Source organism: Peromyscus eremicus, chromosome 17 (assembly GCF_949786415.1).
Source record: "Peromyscus eremicus chromosome 17, PerEre_H2_v1, whole genome shotgun sequence".
NCBI classification, from domain to species: Eukaryota; Metazoa; Chordata; class Mammalia; order Rodentia; family Cricetidae; genus Peromyscus; species Peromyscus eremicus.
In genome coordinates, this window is record NC_081433.1 from 31522705 (window position 1) to 31541977 (window position 19273).

Genomic DNA, 19273 nt, shown 5'->3' on the forward strand with positions numbered 1-19273 from the left:
CTCGCTCACTGACCGGGCTGCCGTGGGGACGCGAGCGGACCCGAGGGCCCCGTCCACTCAGGCGAGTTGGCCTTTTTTTTTTTTTTTTTTTTTTTCCCGGCTGCTCGCAGTTGGAAACTCGTCCCGCCGGAGCCAGGGGACTCAGCGCGAGCGCGGCGTGTAGGAAGGAGAAGGCGCGGCCCCCCAGCGTGCGTGCGTGCCGGCCGGCCGTGCTCGGTCGCCGGGGAAAGGCTAGGCTGAGCGAGGAGGAGCAGGCCCGAACCTTCTAGGGCCTCGGGCCGGGACCCGAGGAGGATGAGCTGGCTCTTTCCCTTGGCCAAGAGCGCGTCATCCTCCGCCGCCGGGTCCCCCGCCGGCCTCACCAGTCTCCAGCAGCAGAAGCAGCGGCTGATCGAGTCGCTCCGGAACTCCCATGCCAGGTGACTGGTGGCTTGGACCCCGGCGGGGGGAAAAGTAGGGCGGGCGGGAGGGCTGCCTGCAAACACCCGTGCGGCTCCGCAGGCCGCTCTGCCAGCTGCCTCCTGTTGATAGTCCTGCCTGGGGGTTCCCTCCGAGTGTGTCCTTCGTGCCCCACCACGGCTCAGCTCGTCTCCTGACTTGCTCATCTCTACTGACACACACAACGCAGTCATCTCTCTTGATCTGTATTTAGTATGCCTCGCTCTCACGCTAATATTTCCTTTGATTCACCGAATTGTAGCATTGCTTTGGAATTGTTGACATGCTAACACTTGGCTAGAGACAGTTGGGAAGGATAATAATCCCCAAGTTTCACAAAGTGAAAAATCAAACTGTTGCAACCCCGAAGGAAAGGGAAACCATTGTTTTGATCAGTTAACTCTGTCGTGGTGGTGATAATCCTTTTGAGTTTGTAATTAAAACTCACCCTGTTCTAATAACCTCTGTCTTGCAACTGTTAAGAGTCTTGTTCACCTCTCATTTTCTTGACTTGGGCTCCACATTTAGTAATTGACATACATTGCCTGGATTAGTTGTTGTCTTTTGAGTTTGTCTATTTTATGGTAGTCAAACTAGAAATACAGGAATTCGGGTTATTTCGACTTTTTTTTTTTCCTGTAAAATCGTTTGCTGCAGCCTTTTCTGTTAGATATTTGTCCATGGCCGCTAAGGGTTTTCAAATATCAGAATTACCTTATGATTGATATATGAGTTTTACAATTAACAGGTCCACAGCTTATTTTATGTATAGAGGCCCACGTGGTTAAACTCTAACCTTTCAAAAACCTTGTCACATTATACACATTATAATATGTAATATGATTTTTAATGCGTTATATAATATATAGATACACATCCATGAGATAATAACATTGAGTTATTGAACACACCATCAGGGATTATTTTTATGTTTACACATCAGTTTTTTTTTTCCCAAGCAAGTAAATTATAATCTCCAGTCATTTTAAACTTCCTCTGTAGACCAGGCTGTTCTTGAACTCAGAGATCTGCCTGCCTTAGCTTCCCAAGTGCTGGGATTAAAGGTGTGTGCCACCATACAGGGTGCCTTTCTTTCTGTTCTTATCTTTCCCTCTGTGTAGCTTTCCTTCTACCCTGTTATAGGGACAGAACTCTCTAGGAAGAGTATTTTCTAAGAAAGGAGTGGCCTTTCCAGTTAGGGTTTCTTTTATCATCCTTGGGGAGAAGGAAATTTTGTTTCTGTGACTACTTTGAGAGGAAAAGATGGGATAAGAGGTAAGAAAACAGAAGGAGACTGCCTCTGGAAGCCTTCAAGTCTTCCTTAGTTCAAGGTACTCAGGACGCTCAAGTGTCAATTTCTGACATTTCAGTCTTTCTCTGAATGTTTTGTTTTTGTTAACCTTCAAGAGCTACACTTTCAAGGTATTATAAAATAAGCTGACTACCTTTTAAGAAACACGACAAAGGTTTTCCCCATAGAATGCCACCTTGGAAAATTGTAGACTGTTAGTGCTACTATTGAAGAAATACTGGTGGAATCATTTGTTAGCCTTTATTCTTTATTATTCTTTATGAACACATAAGGCTGGTGATTTTTGGTGGTTGGAAGTTGAGGTGGAGCTTTTAAGACACTAGAACTCTTACTGCTAAGGCTAGTAAATGAGGAAAGTGATCTGAAGTTTGTACTTTGGTCCCAAATAGAAGTAATAAAACAGTAATTGTTCATTGAAGGAGTTCTAGAATTGGTTTAAGAGGATCAGTCAGTATCCTGAAATGCATGCACAAACTATTTTGTGCACTAATCTTTGAACTAGAAAATTTGGACATATGACATTATCTATACATCTTTTAAGTTCTTGAGATTTTTATTTAATTGAAATATTTCAAACTTGCAAATTAGATATGAATAATTCTAAAATTTAAGAATCTTGTAAACACTTTAACAAATTCTTAATTTCTCTAAAATGTTAGGTGAATTTTATGGCTATTTTCTGTTATCAGTGTTGCCTGGCAGGAACAAGTGTGGAACTGTCATAGAAGACAGAGTGTTTAACCAAAGCACAGTGAATGTTATGAAAATGAAAAGTGGAAGTTATATAGACTGGACTCAAGAACTAATCTTCTAAATAACAGTAATCACACTATTCAGTCTACCACTAAAACTTAGAAGTTCATATTGTAGGAAAACAAATTCTTCAGAAGTTTACTTCAGAAGACACTTGCTTTCCTGTCCAGGTCTGTGTCCTCTGAATTCTTTAAAGAACACCTGTTTTTGTTCTGTTTTATAATCCGTAGGACACAGACTTAGTAGAGGTGATTTCAACCCAGGAGATGTCAATCAGTGATGATGGCCTCAACTCACACCCTCACCTCTTTGTCAGGAGGAAGATTCCTCCTCCTCCTCCTCCTCCTCCTCCTCCTCCTCCTCCTCCTCCTCTTCTTCATCTCTTCTTTTCCTTTTTTTTTGAACTCACAGGAGCCATCTGCTTGTGCTTCCACAGTGCTGGATTAAGGCTTAAGGTGCACATCACCGTGCCAGAAGTAGGACTCTTGACTTCCATCTTGGTAAATAGAAGTTGGAGGGAAAGTCCAGGTTTTCTCAATAATATAAAGAGCTGTCTGGGAAGAAAAACAAAGGAGAGGGAAAAGCACTTCTTGTGTTTTAGTTATTATTGTGCTCGTTTGGGTCATGATTGACGGCTGACAATGTAGTACAATAGAAGGACATTTTCCTGCCTGCTAAATTAATGAACTCTGGAGTGAGGCTCCTTTCCTCTGTGTTACTTAGTGTTTAAGTCTTAAGCGTTAAGATGAATGGTTCCTCACTCATAAAGTGACTTTCCCCTGCTTTTCAGTAACTTGTGTTTGTGATTATTCTCACTAACCCAGCTAATGCTTAGTTTCCAGAAGTGAGGCTGTTTAATAGAATTTCTCTGTGCTGCACCCCAGTTAGAAAATACTACAGATGGATAACAGTGACTGTTCTAACCAGATCTCTCTTTTCTTAGTAACTAATGTTAGTTAACCTCTTTATTAATTTCTTTATCTCTAAAACAACGTAGAGCTCTGTTTCGAGTGGTAATTATTATTTACAATTAACTATGTAAATCCAAAGTTATACAAGTAATAAGCCATCTTTATTACCTTTACCTGGATCTCCCAGGTAAAAGGCTTCTGAATTCATTTTAATAATAATTATATAGTAATGGAGTGATGTTTTATTTGCATATTCAACAAGAGTCTTAAGTTGGTTGTGATGACATACATCAGAATTGTGTGTTTCTTTTGTATTGTTGCACAGCTAATAGACTCCCTACAAAAGAATCTTAGAGCTAAGAAGTTAGGAGATACAGATAGGTCCTTAACTTCCCATACAAGCTTGGGTGACCTGTCATCTTTATATGCCTTATGGCCATGCAACTGAAAGAATTGACTGCCTGATCTCTTTCTGCTCTGCTCAACCAAAAAAGTCAGTTGATTTCCAGCTCCTCAGTGTAATGACATTCTCAAAGACAGAAAACAGTGAATATAAGCATTGTAGACCTGTATGGGGAGCACAAAGGAATAGAAGCTTTGTAATGAAACTGTCCTGGATTCCAGTTCTGGTTCTAACACATGCTAGCTGCACAATCTCTTGATAAAACTTTCAGTTCTTCCAATTCCCATTTTCTGCCTGTAAAGCTAAGAATTATGTGAAATCTGGGAGATGGGCAGGTGCTGGAGAGATTTAGGAGATGGAAGCCAGAGCCTTGAGCATGGGAAGCAAGTGCTCTACCACTGAGTTACATCCCTAGCTCTCTCTCATGGGTTTTTTGATATTTGAATAATAGAAACATTAACTGGCTCATAGTAGGCATATAACAAAGTACACTCCTTTTTGTACTCTCTCAGTATGCCTAAAACCATTGCTTCTTAACCTAGAGCAGTGGTTCTCAAGCTTCCTAATGCCGCAACTCTTTAATACAGTTCTTCATGTTGTGTGACCCCCAACTGTAAAATTATTTTCATTGCTACTTCATAACTAATTTTGCTACTGTGATGAATTGTATTTTGGGAAAGAGAGGTTTGTCAAAAGGGTCGTGACCCAGAGGTTGATAACTGCTGATCTCAATGCTTCTGTCCAACTTATTGTTTATGCATCTTTCACAACCCCACCTGTAACTCACTTGTCTTTGGCAGGCCTCCATCTGACTGTCCATGTAGAAAACAAGTCTGTCCAGGAGAGTTAACTAACTCATAAGTGAAGTGTCCTATTGAGAAGGGTTTAGTAAAGTCCAGGGATGCTACAGAATCTGCAGTATTGTTTAACACACAGTAAATATTCTGTAAATGGCCACTGATGTTTTATTCTTGCTCTTAAAAATAATAGTGTCTGTGTAGGTCAGCCTTTCATCACTGAGAAAGCACCTGAGATAAACAGACCTATAAAGAGAAAAGATGTGTAGGAGGTAGCTCAGTTGATAATGGACTTGAGTTCAATCCCTGGGACCCCTATAAAAAGGCTGGGCACAGTGATTCCTACATATAATCCCAGTGTTAGGGATGTGAGGTCAGGAGGATCCTTGTGCTTCACTGGCTAGTCAGCTTAGCCTCTTCAGGAAGCTCTTTGGAGAGAGGCCCTGTCTCAGAAAACAAGGTATACTGCTATCCTGAGGAACAATATCAGAGGTTCACTTTCATATACATGTACATACTGTGTACCCAAACACCATAAAAAGAGGGAAGACTGATTTGATTTCACAAATTCAGAGGCTTAAGCAGTGGTTGGCACTCTTGCTGAGCTTTTCAGCCTATGGCTAGGCAATACATCATGGTAGTAGTGCAGCAGAGAGAGATGAGAGACCAGAGCCCAAATACCTCCTTCAAGTGCATGCTTGGTTACCCAGCTTCCTTCTGTTAGGCCCTCCTCCTAAAGGTTCTCTTACCTCCCAAGTAGTACCACAAGCTATGATCCAAAGCTTTCAGCTGATGGACCTTTGGCAAACATTCAAGATCTAAACCTGTAGCAAAACTATAGCATAGTCTTTAAAACATCCTTTGGTACTCCGTTTTGCTGCCATTCCATGGATCACAGAGTTCTTTTTGATTATTCAAACCTTTACGCACATAGCTTCCCTGAGAGTAAGCTTTTGAGTAGTTCTGGACTCACAGCTGTAAGCTGTGTTCTTTGTTCATAGTGTAAGGCTTTTACCCTTCAACTGTCTGGGTCAAGTCTTTCTGTAGGTTTTACTCAGTTCATAAGACTCACAAACATGAACCCTAACAAACTTGTAATGAGGGGATGTGTATATTGTCTTTTGAACTTCCTGTTATTTTTATTAAAGAGTTCATATTCAGTATTTAAAGTTGGGGTTTTATGTTAAATATCCAATTTTCTTTTAATAGACTTTATTTTTTTACAATAGCATAATTAAACATAAGGCCTACCCCATCCCCTTCATGATTCCTCTAACATTTCTTTTTAAAATAGGAATATTTGGAAGGACCTGGCAGTAATTTCTATATAGCCACATTTGTGTCAAGCTAGAGTACCTGTCCTCTGTGCTGGGAGGCCACTTTCTAGTTCATCATCCTCTGTTGTACAAACAACTGTATATTCACATGCATTACCTAGCTACTATAGGCATTTGAGATTAACTTGTTGCAGTAAAAAGTTCTATAGGATGGATGAGGCGATGAGGCAGTGTAGGTCAGAAGCCTTGATGCATAAGCATGAGGACTCTTGTTCAGATTTTAGCACCCACTTCTAAAAAAGCACGTGTTGTCACATGTGTGCCTATAACCATAGGAGGAAGAGGCAGGAGACTCACTGGGGTTTTCTGGCCAGCAGTCAGTAAGAAAGCCTGTCTCAAGGGAGAGTATTAGAGCAAGATGCCCCAAATCCTACTCTGGCCTCTACCTACACACCTGCGCATACACATATAATACACACATGCGCGCGTGCGTGCTCACACAGACACACACACACACACCTATAAGAATCTGCTATGCCTTGGTCTGTTGAAACTAGAGAATTCTACAAGATGCAGTATTTTGGCTCCATAAATGGTCTTTGAGTTATGCAGTAGTAAACTAAGATTATGTGTGTTGAACAATCCCATAATTAAGTTTGATCCGTTGAGTGCATAGTCTGTAAGAAGGAATTAAAAGCTATTATTGTAGAGCATATGGTGTAATAAAGCATGTTATGATTAAAAAAAATACTTTGTGAATAGATTCTAACAACTCAAGTTGTTAAAGAAATTAACCTCATTTAAAAAGTAAGTCCAAGTGCTCTTCACCAGGACAGTCAGAGGTTTCTGTCTCTGACTAGTTCGTCCTGTTGTGTGGCCTGTAGGAAGGCAGCACATCATGACACAACATGTCACGACATGTTGCACAACTCTTCACTGGACAGCAAGGTTAAAATAAGAGACTGGCTCTATAGTCCTCTTTAAGGGGCATGCTTCTAGGAATGTAAATCCCTCACTTAAATCCCTTTGTCACATAGGCCTCTGGAGAACATTTTAGGCCCAAACTGTAGCAGGTACCCTGTTTTATTTTACATCTGAAGCTTTTTTAAGAGTATGTTTCCGGATTCCCTATTCCCAGTTGCTAAGTCTCAGTTGACTTTTAAATGTACTTTGGATGATTTTTTCCCCTCTGTTCTCCTCCCAGTTTCTTCTGTGTTTTTACAGCTCTTCCCATATTCTTGGCCATTATCCTGTCTGTCCTTTAGAACACTGCTGAGAAGATAGGAAATAAGTGCTACATGTCACACGGCTCTTGAAAACAAACAAAAGCAAGCAGTTTACATTAGAATTTTTTACATCAGTGTTCTCCAACAGACTGATTTAGGCTGAAGTATTTTCCAAATAGAACACACCATTTATTTGAGCTACTTATTTTAAATTTTCAGTTTCTCGGTTTTTCATTTTCATATCAACTACATATATATGCAGATTCATGTACGTGCTTATTGATTTGTTCTTCTGAAGATATTAATCATACAAATTTGAAGTCTCCTATTTGCTATTTTCTTGAGGGTTTTTCTTTTTCTTTTTTTCTGTTTGTTGAGTTGGGTGCCTGCCTTCTAATAGTTTTATTTATTTTTTGAAAGCTTTTTGATGTTCTTATTTCTGCTTTTGTGACTTCTTTCTGTGTTTGTGGTTACTTTATCTGTGTTCTATAACTTGCCTGTGGTAATGAAAGGAAAAGAATACCTAGTTCTATGCAAGGCAAGAGTCAGTAACTTCCCACAGAGCTACCATTTTAAATTTTCGGTTTCTTGAAGTCTATCTCACCATGTTAATTCTCAGTGCAGTTATCTGTTGTTTACATCGGAACAAGCCGGAAGAAGAGAAAGGACCTTCCCTCTCCCTGCACAGTCCTGTTTTGCATTGGCTGGTTCTCGGGCTTGGAGGACCCTTACACTGCTCTTCACTTTGCATTGGTCATATGTATGAGGATCAAGGTACTTTCTGTTTCTGTCCTTTCAACTGAATCTCATCTCTTATCCTTTAAAAGAGTCTCACTGTGAAGCCATCTGGCCTGGGGCTCACTATGTAGACCAGGCTGGCCTTGACTGGTGGTGCTCCTGCTTCTGAGTCCCCAGTGTTAGATCACAGTTGCACACCACCGCCTGCCTTTCATCTTCTATCTTGCAGGCGCCCTCGGATTTTCTTGTCTGCTTATGGTAGTATTTGATTTTCAGTGCTGTTACTGATTTACCTTTTAGAAATCTTTTGGTGTGTTTTAGAGATTTAGTTAAGAAAGGAAAATTGTGTGAGTCCTTTGACAGGTTTACCTATGAATGATGATCTGAATTACCAAGTACTGTGGTAATATACATGACATTTTCATCTTGAAGCTGTGTGCTCCTTCAGAGACATAGCCATCTCAGTATTCCCAGTTTCTTGAAAATTGCTAGGTGTGTAGTATCTGTAGATGAACTGCTAAACGGTCTTATTAATAAAAAACCCGGAGCCAGATATTGGGGTTAAAACCTGAGAGATCAGAGGAATAGGAAAAGCCATGCCAACCTCACCTTACAGACGTCTCAGTCTCCAAAGAGACCTACATCCTGTATACCCACGCCTATATGCTTTTCTCTTCTGCCATCCCATTTCCTCTCTCCACCCTGCTACATCACTTCCTGTCTGTCTGTACAGACCTCCAGACATCTATGGTTAGTGCTGGGATTAAAGGCAAGTGTCACCATACCTGAATACACAGAGATCTGGATGGATCTCTGCCTCCCGAATGCTAGGATAAAAGGCATGTGCTACCATTGCCTGACTTCCATGTTTAATATAGTGGCTGGCTTTTTCCTCTGTTCCTCAGATAAACTTTATTAGGGTGCACAATATGTTGGGGGAACATAATATATTACCACAAGTTCAGTTTTACTGTGTTTGGGGAAATCTTTGTTAACATATATAAGCAGAAACCAAACAATAAAGTTGGTTTATTTTTTAAAGGTAACTTTTAACCATAACTAATATGAGTTTTGGATTCAAATTTTGGAGACTACCAAAAATGTGAGGCCAATTAATTAATTCTATATTCTGATTAGTAGAAGTTTGAAATTTTTAGATTTATGTGTATGAGCGTTTTGTCTGCACGCATGTAAGTGCATCGTGTGTGTGTGCATGGTGCTCAAGGTGAGAAGAAGGCACTGGCTCTTCTGGATCTGGAGTTACAGATAGCTGTGAGCTGCCATGTGGGTGCTGGGAACTGAACTTGGGTCCTCTACAGGAGGAAGAAGTGCTCTTAACTGTTAAACCATCTCTCCCATCTCTCTTTATAGTCTAGATCAGCAGTTCTCAAGTTGTGGGTCACAATGGGGACTGAACGACCCTTTCACAGAGTATGCATACCAGATATTTACATTATGATTCATAACAGTAGCAAAATTAGTTAGGAAGTAGCAATGAAAATAATTTATGGTTGGGGGTCACTGCAACATAAGGAACTGTATTAAAGAGTTGAGGCATTAGGAAGGTTGAGAACCACTGTTCTAGATTTATATAGCTTCAAAGATTTAGAAACACTGAAGTAAAACTTTAATAGTAGGGCACTGTCTAATAAATGCAAGACCCTGGGTTTGATCCCCAGCACATTATACCTAGTATGACTGTCATTCTGAAGGTAGTTATGAGAATGTGGCTGGGCGGTGGTGGCGCACGCCTTTAATCCCAGCACTCGGGAGGCAGAGCCAGGCGGATCTCTGTGAGTTCAAGGCCAGCCTGGGCTACAGAGTGAGTTCCAGGAAAGGCGCAAAGCTACACAGAGAAACCCTGTTTCGAAAAACAAACAAACAAACAAAAAAGATAATGCTTATTATAGCATGATTTATATTAAAATTAAAAATATAAATGGCCAATAGGATAAATTATCATATATTAGAATATTATGCAGCCATTAAAATAATAAAGTAACATTTCCACTAATGTGAATTTAGATTATCACAATAAATTATTCAAAGGTTATAGTAGTAATTGCCTTAGTGATAAGGTCCTAAGTTGCTAATACAGTCTCTTAACTGAATTTTTCCATTGAGAATAGAATTATTAGAATAGCAAATGTGAGCCAAGAGTGGTGGGGTATGTCTTTAATCCCAGCAATTGGGAAGCAGAGGCAGGGTAGATCTCTGTGAGTTCAAGGCCAGCTTGGTCTTGTTTAATTAAGTAGAATAATTAGAGATCTACCTGCTGTTTTATAAAATGCATCTAAGAATACTCATTACTATTTGTCTTGATTAACAAGTTATGTTTGGTTCTCATTAGTAACATAAGTATCACTTTCTGTTATGGTCCATACCTTGTTATGAAGGCAGTTTTTCAAAAATTCTAATAAATGATTAGATTGAATAGTGGGAGAAATGATTCCTCTTAACTTTAAATTATCCCATCTTCCTTTTGCCTCTGGGCTTTTCCTGTTCTCTTACTTCTGTAAATCTTACTCTTCTTACTCCCTGGCTTGCTGTGTAGGTGGCTGGCCCCTAGAGTCCTCCTCCTTCTCTGGCTCCTAGATCTTAGATCCCTCCTCCCAGTTTTCTCCTTCTATATAGACACTCTGCCTGCCAGCCCCGCCTATCCTTTCTCCTGCCTTGCTATTGGCCATTCAATTCTTTATTAGACCATCAGGTGTTTTAAACAGACATAGTAACACAGCTTCACAGAGTTAAACAAATGCAACATAAACAAAAGTAACACCTTAAAATAATATTCTACTATGCATGTCTACTCATGTTGTCCTTGTTAAACCTCTTGTCATGGATTTATGAGTGAAGCTTTTCTGTCATTTCTTGGAGACATAAGCTAACAGCAGATTTTCTGCTTCTCTGGCTCTTACAGTCTCCCTGCTTCTACTTCTGAGACATCCCCTGAGCCTGAGGTGCAGGAGTAGTGTTGTAGATGTCTCCATTTGGGCAGGGTACCCAATGATCGTTTGTTCCCTGCATTTTGACCAGTATGGTCAAATTTCTCTAACAGTCTTTGTGTAAAGAGATGCTTCTTTGATGAGGCGTGAGAACTACACTTATGTGTGGGTATAAAGGTAAGTACTTATTGTGCCGTTAGGAATGATCCTGGTTTAGTAAAGTAGAGGTCGTGGCATCACTAACCCCAGGGGATTGCCAGGTTTCCAGTACCAGGCCTAATTTCCCTTGTGTTGAGCAGGCCTTAGGTCTAATTGGACAGCTGTAATTTAGTGCCAAGATATGAATGCCACGATTGCACCCTTATGGATATTTTGCCATGCCAGTCATTATTTTGTGGTTCATAAGTGTCACAGCTGGGCAGGACTATTGATTGCTTCCCTTCCTTGGCAGCTTGTGTTTTAATATGTTTCCTATGATTTTTTTAAAATAAAAACTCAGACAGTGACTGAAAATCTTAGTGAGTTAAAATTTTATTACCACAAATCTGAGAAGGTACAACTTAGGTAAATTTTCTAAATGCTTTTAAAAAAATAACACTTAACACATTGAACAGTTATTTGCCTTGTAATCTCCTGAAACCTTTACATATATGATCTTGCTTAATGCGACATCACAAGGCAGATGGATGCTTTTAATATAACCATCTCTCATTAGGAAAAAAAAGGTTCAGGAACTTGTATTTGATCTAATTCCAAGTGTTTTCGTCACTGTTCTATTGCTGTGAAGAGACACTATGACCAAGGCAACTCTTACTAAAGAAAATGTTTAATTAGAGGCTTGCTTACAGTTTCAGAGTTTAGTCCAGTTATCATCATGGCAGCATGCATTGTGTTGGAGCAGTAGCTGAAAGCTAGGCCAAGTGAGAAAACAGGGCCTAGCATGGACTTTTGAAACCTTGGATCCTACCCACAGTGGCACACTTTCTCCAACAAGGCCATACCTGCTCAAATAATACTACACTTCCTAGTCCTTCTCAAAGAGTTCTGGTCTTGATAACTAAGCATTCAGATATATGAGCCTGTAGGGGCCATTCTTACTCACAGCACCACAGCAAGTAAAATGGTGTATGTGGGATTTGATTTCAGGAGTCTGTCTTTAATAAGCCTTGCTTTCAGTCACTAAGATGCTCTACTTGACTTGAACTGATAGAAAATTCTTTCACTATTCATTCCTTGTGCAGTGACATCTTGGTAATGTAGAGGAATAAAGAAAGTTTGGATTTTGTTTTAATGCCACTTAATTATGTGGCATTCATATAGAAGAGGAGGGTATCAGCCTAAACCCAGTTCCCAAAGAGAAGCTGTCATAAAAATCATGTAAATCCTGTTTATCTGTTTGAATCTAGCTTAGCTACTTCTTTCTTCTTATTTTAATATTGAGAGTTCTATACAGTGTGTTTTGTTCTATACAGTTTATTTCCTCCGTACATCCAGGTCCATTCCCCTTCTCTACCCACTCAACTTTGTGCTCTCCTTTTTTATTTTATTTTCCCATCAAATCCAATTTGCGCTAGCTATATATTCTTGGATGTGTGGCCTTCCACCAAAGCAGGGTTGACCAAGAGGCGATGCTCTTAAAGAAAAGTAACTCTCCCTCTTCCAGCAGCTATCATTGGCAGTAGTTCCTCAGCCAGGGGTGGGACTTGGTGTCCACCTCCCCTCTTCATGCTAGTATTTGGTCTGACTTAACCTTTGATGTGCTTTGTGCATGTTGCCACAATTACTGTGAGTTCATATGTATAGCTACCTTTTCGTGTCTGGAGGGTATTGCTTCCGTGTATTTATTTATCAACCACCTCTGGCTCTTACCGTCTTTTTCACTCCTCTTTCACAATGATCCCTGAGCCTTGGAAGGAGAGGATTTGATATAGACGTCCCACTTAGGGCTGAGCATTCCTTAGTCTCTTATTCTCTGTACCTTGGTCTGTTGTATTGCAAATAAAAGCTTTTCTGATGAAGTTTGAGAGATGCGTTAATCTATGCAAAGAACACTAAGTCACTAGGAGTCAGCTTCCTTCTGTGTTATTTAGCTGTTCTCCCTAGACCTGTGACCTGCTTGGCTGCAGATTCTTGGCCCTGTCATGGTGCTGGGTGTGGGTATCATGTTGTGCAGAGGGCTGTAAATACCATCAGAAAGTGGTGAGTTCTTCCATTGTGTTTGTGCCACTAGTGCACCAGGACACAAGCCTTGACAGCCAGTCATTTTAGCATACAGGGTTCCCAGGTGGGTGAGGTTGATGATTGCTTTTCTCCTCCAACCATAATTTAATGGTAAGACCCCATCAGCCTGGACCAGCAGGCTGTTCTTCAGTGGTAGGTCCTTGAAGGGTGGACCTGGGATGAAAAAATAAAGAAGACAGGAAAGTTGGGGTCAGGAGGTCTTGTATAAGCTGATGCCTTATGCTAAGCAAGTTTATTAAGAAGTATAGCATCTTACAGACAGTCTGCAGGGGGAAGAATGGGACAGAGTAAGCAGAAAGCTATCATACAGTGGGATGAGGTCAACAGGAAGCTAATCCAGCAGTGTTGTTCAGAAGAAACTCAGGACATCTCAAGCGTGTCACAGACTGAGCACACAGTAGCCCTGGGACTGATGACCATAGCCCCCTTGGGGGAGGAGTTGCTGCTCCCCCAAGGCCCTGGCCAAGCATATTACTAGTTTTAGACAAGGACATACATTCCTTCTCCATCTATCAGGGCATCAGGAAAAGCATTGCGTCACCCTGGCTCCCAGTCCTTGTTGCTGAAGTCACTATATACTTGAGTCATAGAACAAGGAAAACTCAAGCTGATTCTGACCTGGAAGCTTCATCCCTTATGGCTAGCTTTTATACTGCTGGAAGGTGCTACACATGCTACTGCAAGAGAAAAGTCAAAAGGAGAAAATTTCTTAGCTATTTCTTGTCAGTGACAGCCTCATTCCATAGGATATTAGAAGGAAAAGCTTATTTACGTGTAGGATTCTCCATAGCTCCATCCCAACAGTGGTGGTTTGAATGAGAATGGCTCCCATAGGCTCATATATTCGCATGCTTGACCAGTTGGTGGAACTGTTTTGGAAGAGTTAGGAGGTGTGGCCTTGTAGGAAGTGTGTCACTGGAGGAGAGCTTTGAGGTTTCAAAGGCCCATGCCAAGCTCAGTCTCTCTCTCTGCCTCCTGCCTATGAGTCGGATGTAAGCTCTCTCTCAGCTAAGGCTAATGCCTGACTGCTGCCGTACTCCCCACCATGATGGCCAAGGGCTAGACCACTGAAACTATGAACAAGACCCCATTCAAGTGCTTTTTGTAAATTGACTTGGCCCTGCTGGTGCTTCACAGTAATAGCAAAGTATCTGAGACACCAACACTTAGGAACCTTTAAAGTACATAAGACTTACATATTTGAGAGGCTAGGTTTTTATTAAAGGCCAGAAAATAAAGCAGTCCAAAAATGAAGAAAATAAATAAGCTTTGTTGAAACTGTTTGTTTGAAATAACTAAAAGAACAGGAAGTAAGTCATTATGCATTTGCTTGGCCTTTCAAAGACTCATAACTAAATGTCCTCTGCTGAATCAACTAGTGAGTACTACTTTGTGTGTTCCCCCTTAGAACAATTATGAATGTTAACAATTCAAGTAACTCCCAAAAGTTCCATATTTCTTATGTTTTAGTTGTAAATATGACTACAGTCAATATGATAAACTGCTTGTAGGATGTCCAGTGATAAGGGCTTTATATTGGGAATTCTGATAGCGTTAATCAAGACTCTCAAAGTAGTAGCTCAAACAAGATAAAAGCTTATTTTGCTGTCACATAAAAGAAACTTAAGCCAGGCATGGTGACACTTGTCCTTAATCCCAGTACTTGGTAGGCAGAGGCAGATGGACTTCTGTGATAAGACCAGCCTGGGCTACATTGGGAGTTCCAGGTCAGTCAAGGCTACATACAGTAAGACTTGTCTCAAAGAAAACAAAACAAACAAGCAAACAAAAACCGAGAGTCTGGCAATTTCATGCTTATCCAGGACCCCAGCTAGTTGTTTCATTGCTGTGTAGTGCCTTGCCACCCATTCATAGGGAGCCTCAAAGTGACTGTTCCTGTGCAAGCCTGGTATCCAGGCAGGAAGTAGGAAGAAGACAAGAAAGGCAATTCCACTGTAAGCTGCTTCCCTGGAAATCCACCCCCCTACTAACTATATTTTTATTAGCTGGGACATAAAGTCTTTATCAACAGCTACTTACAAGAAAGAGTAAGGCTGCAGAGTGGCTACCAGAATACAAACAGGCTCCTTTGGGGAAGAAGAGGAAGGGTGGAAAGCAGCCAGGAGCCATTCGTTACCTTGCCACCCCAAGAGACACTCATCGGGACTTGTTGGTTTAAGCTCTTAAGACCCAGACATCCCCAGCTGTCTGCAAAGCTGGGTAGTGGCACAGTTACCAGAAATCAGATTCGTGTTGACCTATATTACCCAGAAGGCTTGCAGTTGCTTCTACTAATGATAAATTGGATAGAATTATATTAAATCAATCTAAGATTAATCTGAGTTTTTCTTGTATGTTTTCCTCAGCATCCTTCCCTTACCCTTTGGATATTTTAGAATATTATTGCCTACATATTTGATAAGGCTTTCCAACTATGGTAATTTCCTCTCTAGATACAAGTTATTTCAGCTATCCAAATGCTGTGATTAAAATTAAAACATTTAGTAGGTTATAGCATTTAACTTTTGGTTTTGATATTAGAAGTTTTATAGCATTGATCTCTTTTTATGTCTTTTCTAAATTTTCTCTTACAGTATAGCTGAAATACAAAAAGATGTAGAATACAGATTGCCATTCACAGTAAACAACCTGACAATTAACATTAATATGTAAGTAGAATTCTTTTCTATTTTTTTGTGTATTAGGTTTTAATTTTTGCTTTATGTCTTAATAGCCTGACAGTACTAATGTGTGAATAGAATTGTAATCTATATTTCATGTAAGGAACTAACTTCTGTTTTGAATCTTAGTTACTATCAGACATACTCTCTTTAAATGAACTTATTTAAAGTAACTGTACCATAAAATAGTGCTCAGTTCAGTGAAATAAAATCTTTATGGCTCATTGTTTAGCACATGGACATAGGAGGCCTCATTAAATACTAGTTCTGAACAAATCTAAGGATAGATATATAGCTTTGGCAAGCACTAAAGCACATTAACTTGACAAATATGAGCTTTATAAATCTACATAGTAGTAGCCTTACAAATTAGGATATATTACAGACTCATAAATAAAGGGCTGGGATACAAACTCATTGTTTGGCTCCAAAGGCCGCTGTTGCCTCCTCTACAAACTAATTTAAAAATCTTGAGCTATAAAAACAAACAAACAAACAAACAAAAAACCCTTTAGCTGTATAAATGAATTCATTTTATTTCCTATCCAATGTCCAGGTAGACATAGGTAGAAGAGTCCAACAAAATCCAGTTTTTGATAATGCTGTCAAGAAGTACTTTCTTTAACCAATATATGAGCAGAAAAGCTTAAAGGGAAATTTTCTGAGTTTTTAAAACTTAGAAAACAGAGTTCTGGATTTAATAAACTTCTATTAAAATATTTTATAAACTAATCTTAATTTTGTAGTACTTAGAAAAGGTTAAATTTTGCTGCGTGGTAGTGGCACACACCTTTAATTTCAGCACTCGGGAGGCAGAGGCAGAGGCAGGTGGATCTCTGTGAGTTGGAGGCCAGCCTGGTCTACAGAGCGAGATCCAGGACAGGCTCCAAAGCTACACAGAGAAACCCTGTCTCGAAAGCCGAAAGAAAAAAAAAAAGAAAAAGTTAAATTTTTTACTTTTTTGATTTATGAGATTTTTATTCTTAGTGGGAACCACATGATTTTCCTTGAGTGTAAGGAGAGGTGTTAGCACAGCGTTTAGGAATTAGATACACAAAGGCTCAATGACAAGTGTGGTAGTTCAGTCTCAGTTACTTACCTTCTTATCCCCTTTCTCTTTAGTAGTGTATGCATGCTGAGGTCATTCTAGGCAGGACTTCACAGGAGAAACACTCGCACACGTACACGCACACACAGAGCCAGAGCTACCATCCACTAAATAGCCAGGTGGGGTTTTTGCATGATTTTCTGGATACAAGTGTACAGTCTTAATTTTTAGCTGAGATTTTTATTCAGCAAGTTATGTTATCTTTGAAATCAGTTAGTTGACATGCTAAAAAGACTATTATGTAATACATGGAGCCCATATTCCACATTAAAAAGAATCTATTGTATTGAATTACTGTGTTATCTTAGTGCCAAAACATAGCCTTTTATATATTTTCAGTGTGCTCAATATCTATGATAAAGCACTTGTTACTTAAGAATTAATCCATATAAGTCAATGTGAAAGTTTAATTTGCTTCTAAATAACTTTGTTTTAAGATTATGGTCACATGATGTACTTTTTTTTTCATTTGTTTGTGTTTTTTTGGTGTGTGTTATTCCTTTACTAGATTACTTCCGCCACAATTTCCTCAGGAAAAACCAGTGATTAGTGTTTATCCACCAATAAGACATCACTTAATGGATAATCAAGGACTATATGTCACCTCTCCATTAGTAAACAATGTATGTATATGCTATAGTTTATTTCAGAATAATCTAACACATTTATTACATTTTTATTATTCTAGAAATCATAAGTGTACTGAAATTTTCATTTTGAAATTAGTAATCTTAACATTTCCTTGGACAATACTGTTTACTTAAGCCTATGACTTGAAAGTTTTGGATACAATGTAGTTGATTAATGTGACAAGTTGCAACTTAAATACACCCTTAGTATTTACCTTTGAACAATCAAATTATTGTAAAGTGTGAAGTATGAGAATATTTTAGCTCCATTATTGATTAAATAGACTTTTAACCTGATTTTTGAATTACCAAATATTTACAGTATTGATTCTATAAGAAAGTGTTGTAAATCATGGATTGTTAGTATGTTGACACAGTTTTCTGTTTATTTTTTCTTTATTTTTATTTTATGTGTATTAGTGTTGTGCCTACATGTAAGTGCACCACATGTGTGCAGCACCCACAGAGGTCAGAGCAGAGTGTCACATCCCCCAGAACTGGAGTTAGAGAGGTTGTGAGCTACATGTAGGTGCTAGGAACTGAACCTGGGTCCTCTGGAAGACATGAAATGCTCTTACCCACTGAGCCATCACTCCAGTCCTCTTCTATTTATTCTTGCCTGCAAACATTGGTTAAGATTTCAAATGACATTTACTCCCATGAAATTTTGTCATCCTGTTTTGAGAGGGTTTGTATCATTATGTATTACTGTTACTTTCAGTTTACCATGCACTCAGATCTTGGAAAAATTATTCAAAGTCTTTTGGATGAGTTCTGGAAGAATCCTCCAGTTTTAGCTCCTACTTCAACAGCATTTCCGTAGTAAGTATATTTATAGTATGTAACTTTAGCACATATTTTCATTTATCATAATTAAAATATAGTTTAAAGGAATTGATGTTCAAATCAAAGACAGCCTTCTGATTGCCACGTACTCACCTTCATGCCCATCAGGCCAAAGTTTGCAGAGGCTGCTGCATATTTCTCTTGTAGCTATTTATTTGCCCACTTCTGTGATAATAGATACAGTACTATTCTTGAATGTCATTTTGGCCATTACCTATAGACCTCTTACTATGGTAGATGAGGGTTTTAACTGTCACATAATTTCCCTTCTCCTCAGTGAAATTACATCATGATTTCTACATAAGTCTATTTGGTGTGTTTGTTACATGACTCTTAAGTAGTAGCCATTGCTGACCCAAGTGTGTTTTTTATCCCGTTTTTGTTCATGTCATACTGGGCAGGTAATCTCTGAGTTCTGTGTTTGGTTGTTTGGTTGTTTTTCCTCTACTCCTTTCCTTGTTAGTTACACCCCATTTCTGTCACCCAGGTCTCATTCGGTAACTTTCCTTTGTTGTCTTCTTGACATTTCCTTGCTGTTTTCATATAGTGGATTATTTGCTTCTTACTTTTCTAAGTCTCTTTTTAAGGTTGTCTCCTAGTATCTTGGTTTACTATCTTCCTATAACTTCCTGAGTAAAGCATTAGCATGAACAACAAATCATATTAGAACTTGTACTTAAAATAGTGAAGTGTGGGTGTGTGTCATAGGGATATGAGACCTGAGCCTGTGGCCTTGCACTTGTCAAGCAGGGGCCACAGAGCGCCATCCCCAGCATATTTTAATGTTTTATTTTAAGACAGGCTCACACTCAGGTACCTAGATTTGCTTGGAACTTGCAATATAACCATTGAAGTTAGGATCTCTGTCTTGGTCTCCTGGGTAGCTAGAATTATAGGCCTGTGCCACCATGCTTAGATGTTTCTCTTCATGAGTCTATAGTTGGGTTAGGTACTAGTGGTAACTATTT

The 19273-nt window shown here is 39.5% G+C and overlaps 1 protein-coding gene across 3 annotated transcripts in view; it reads left to right on the plus strand.

Moving 5' to 3' along the window:
- Positions 1–86: 86 nt before the first annotated feature.
- Vps37a (VPS37A subunit of ESCRT-I) overlaps positions 87–19273 on the plus strand; it is a 39915-nt gene continuing 20728 nt past the window's right edge. The window contains exons 1-4 of one of the 3 annotated variants that reach the window (XM_059245041.1): positions 87–419; positions 15636–15710; positions 17339–17453; positions 18181–18281. In XM_059245041.1, coding sequence (XP_059101024.1) covers positions 295–419; positions 15636–15710; positions 17339–17453; positions 18181–18281 — 416 coding nt within the window. In that variant the 5' untranslated portion in view covers positions 87–294. Of the gene's footprint in view, positions 420–10818; positions 10978–15635; positions 15711–17338; positions 17454–18180; positions 18282–19273 lie in introns of those variants that run through there. The other 2 variants (XM_059245040.1, XM_059245042.1) reach the window with 2 other exon arrangements.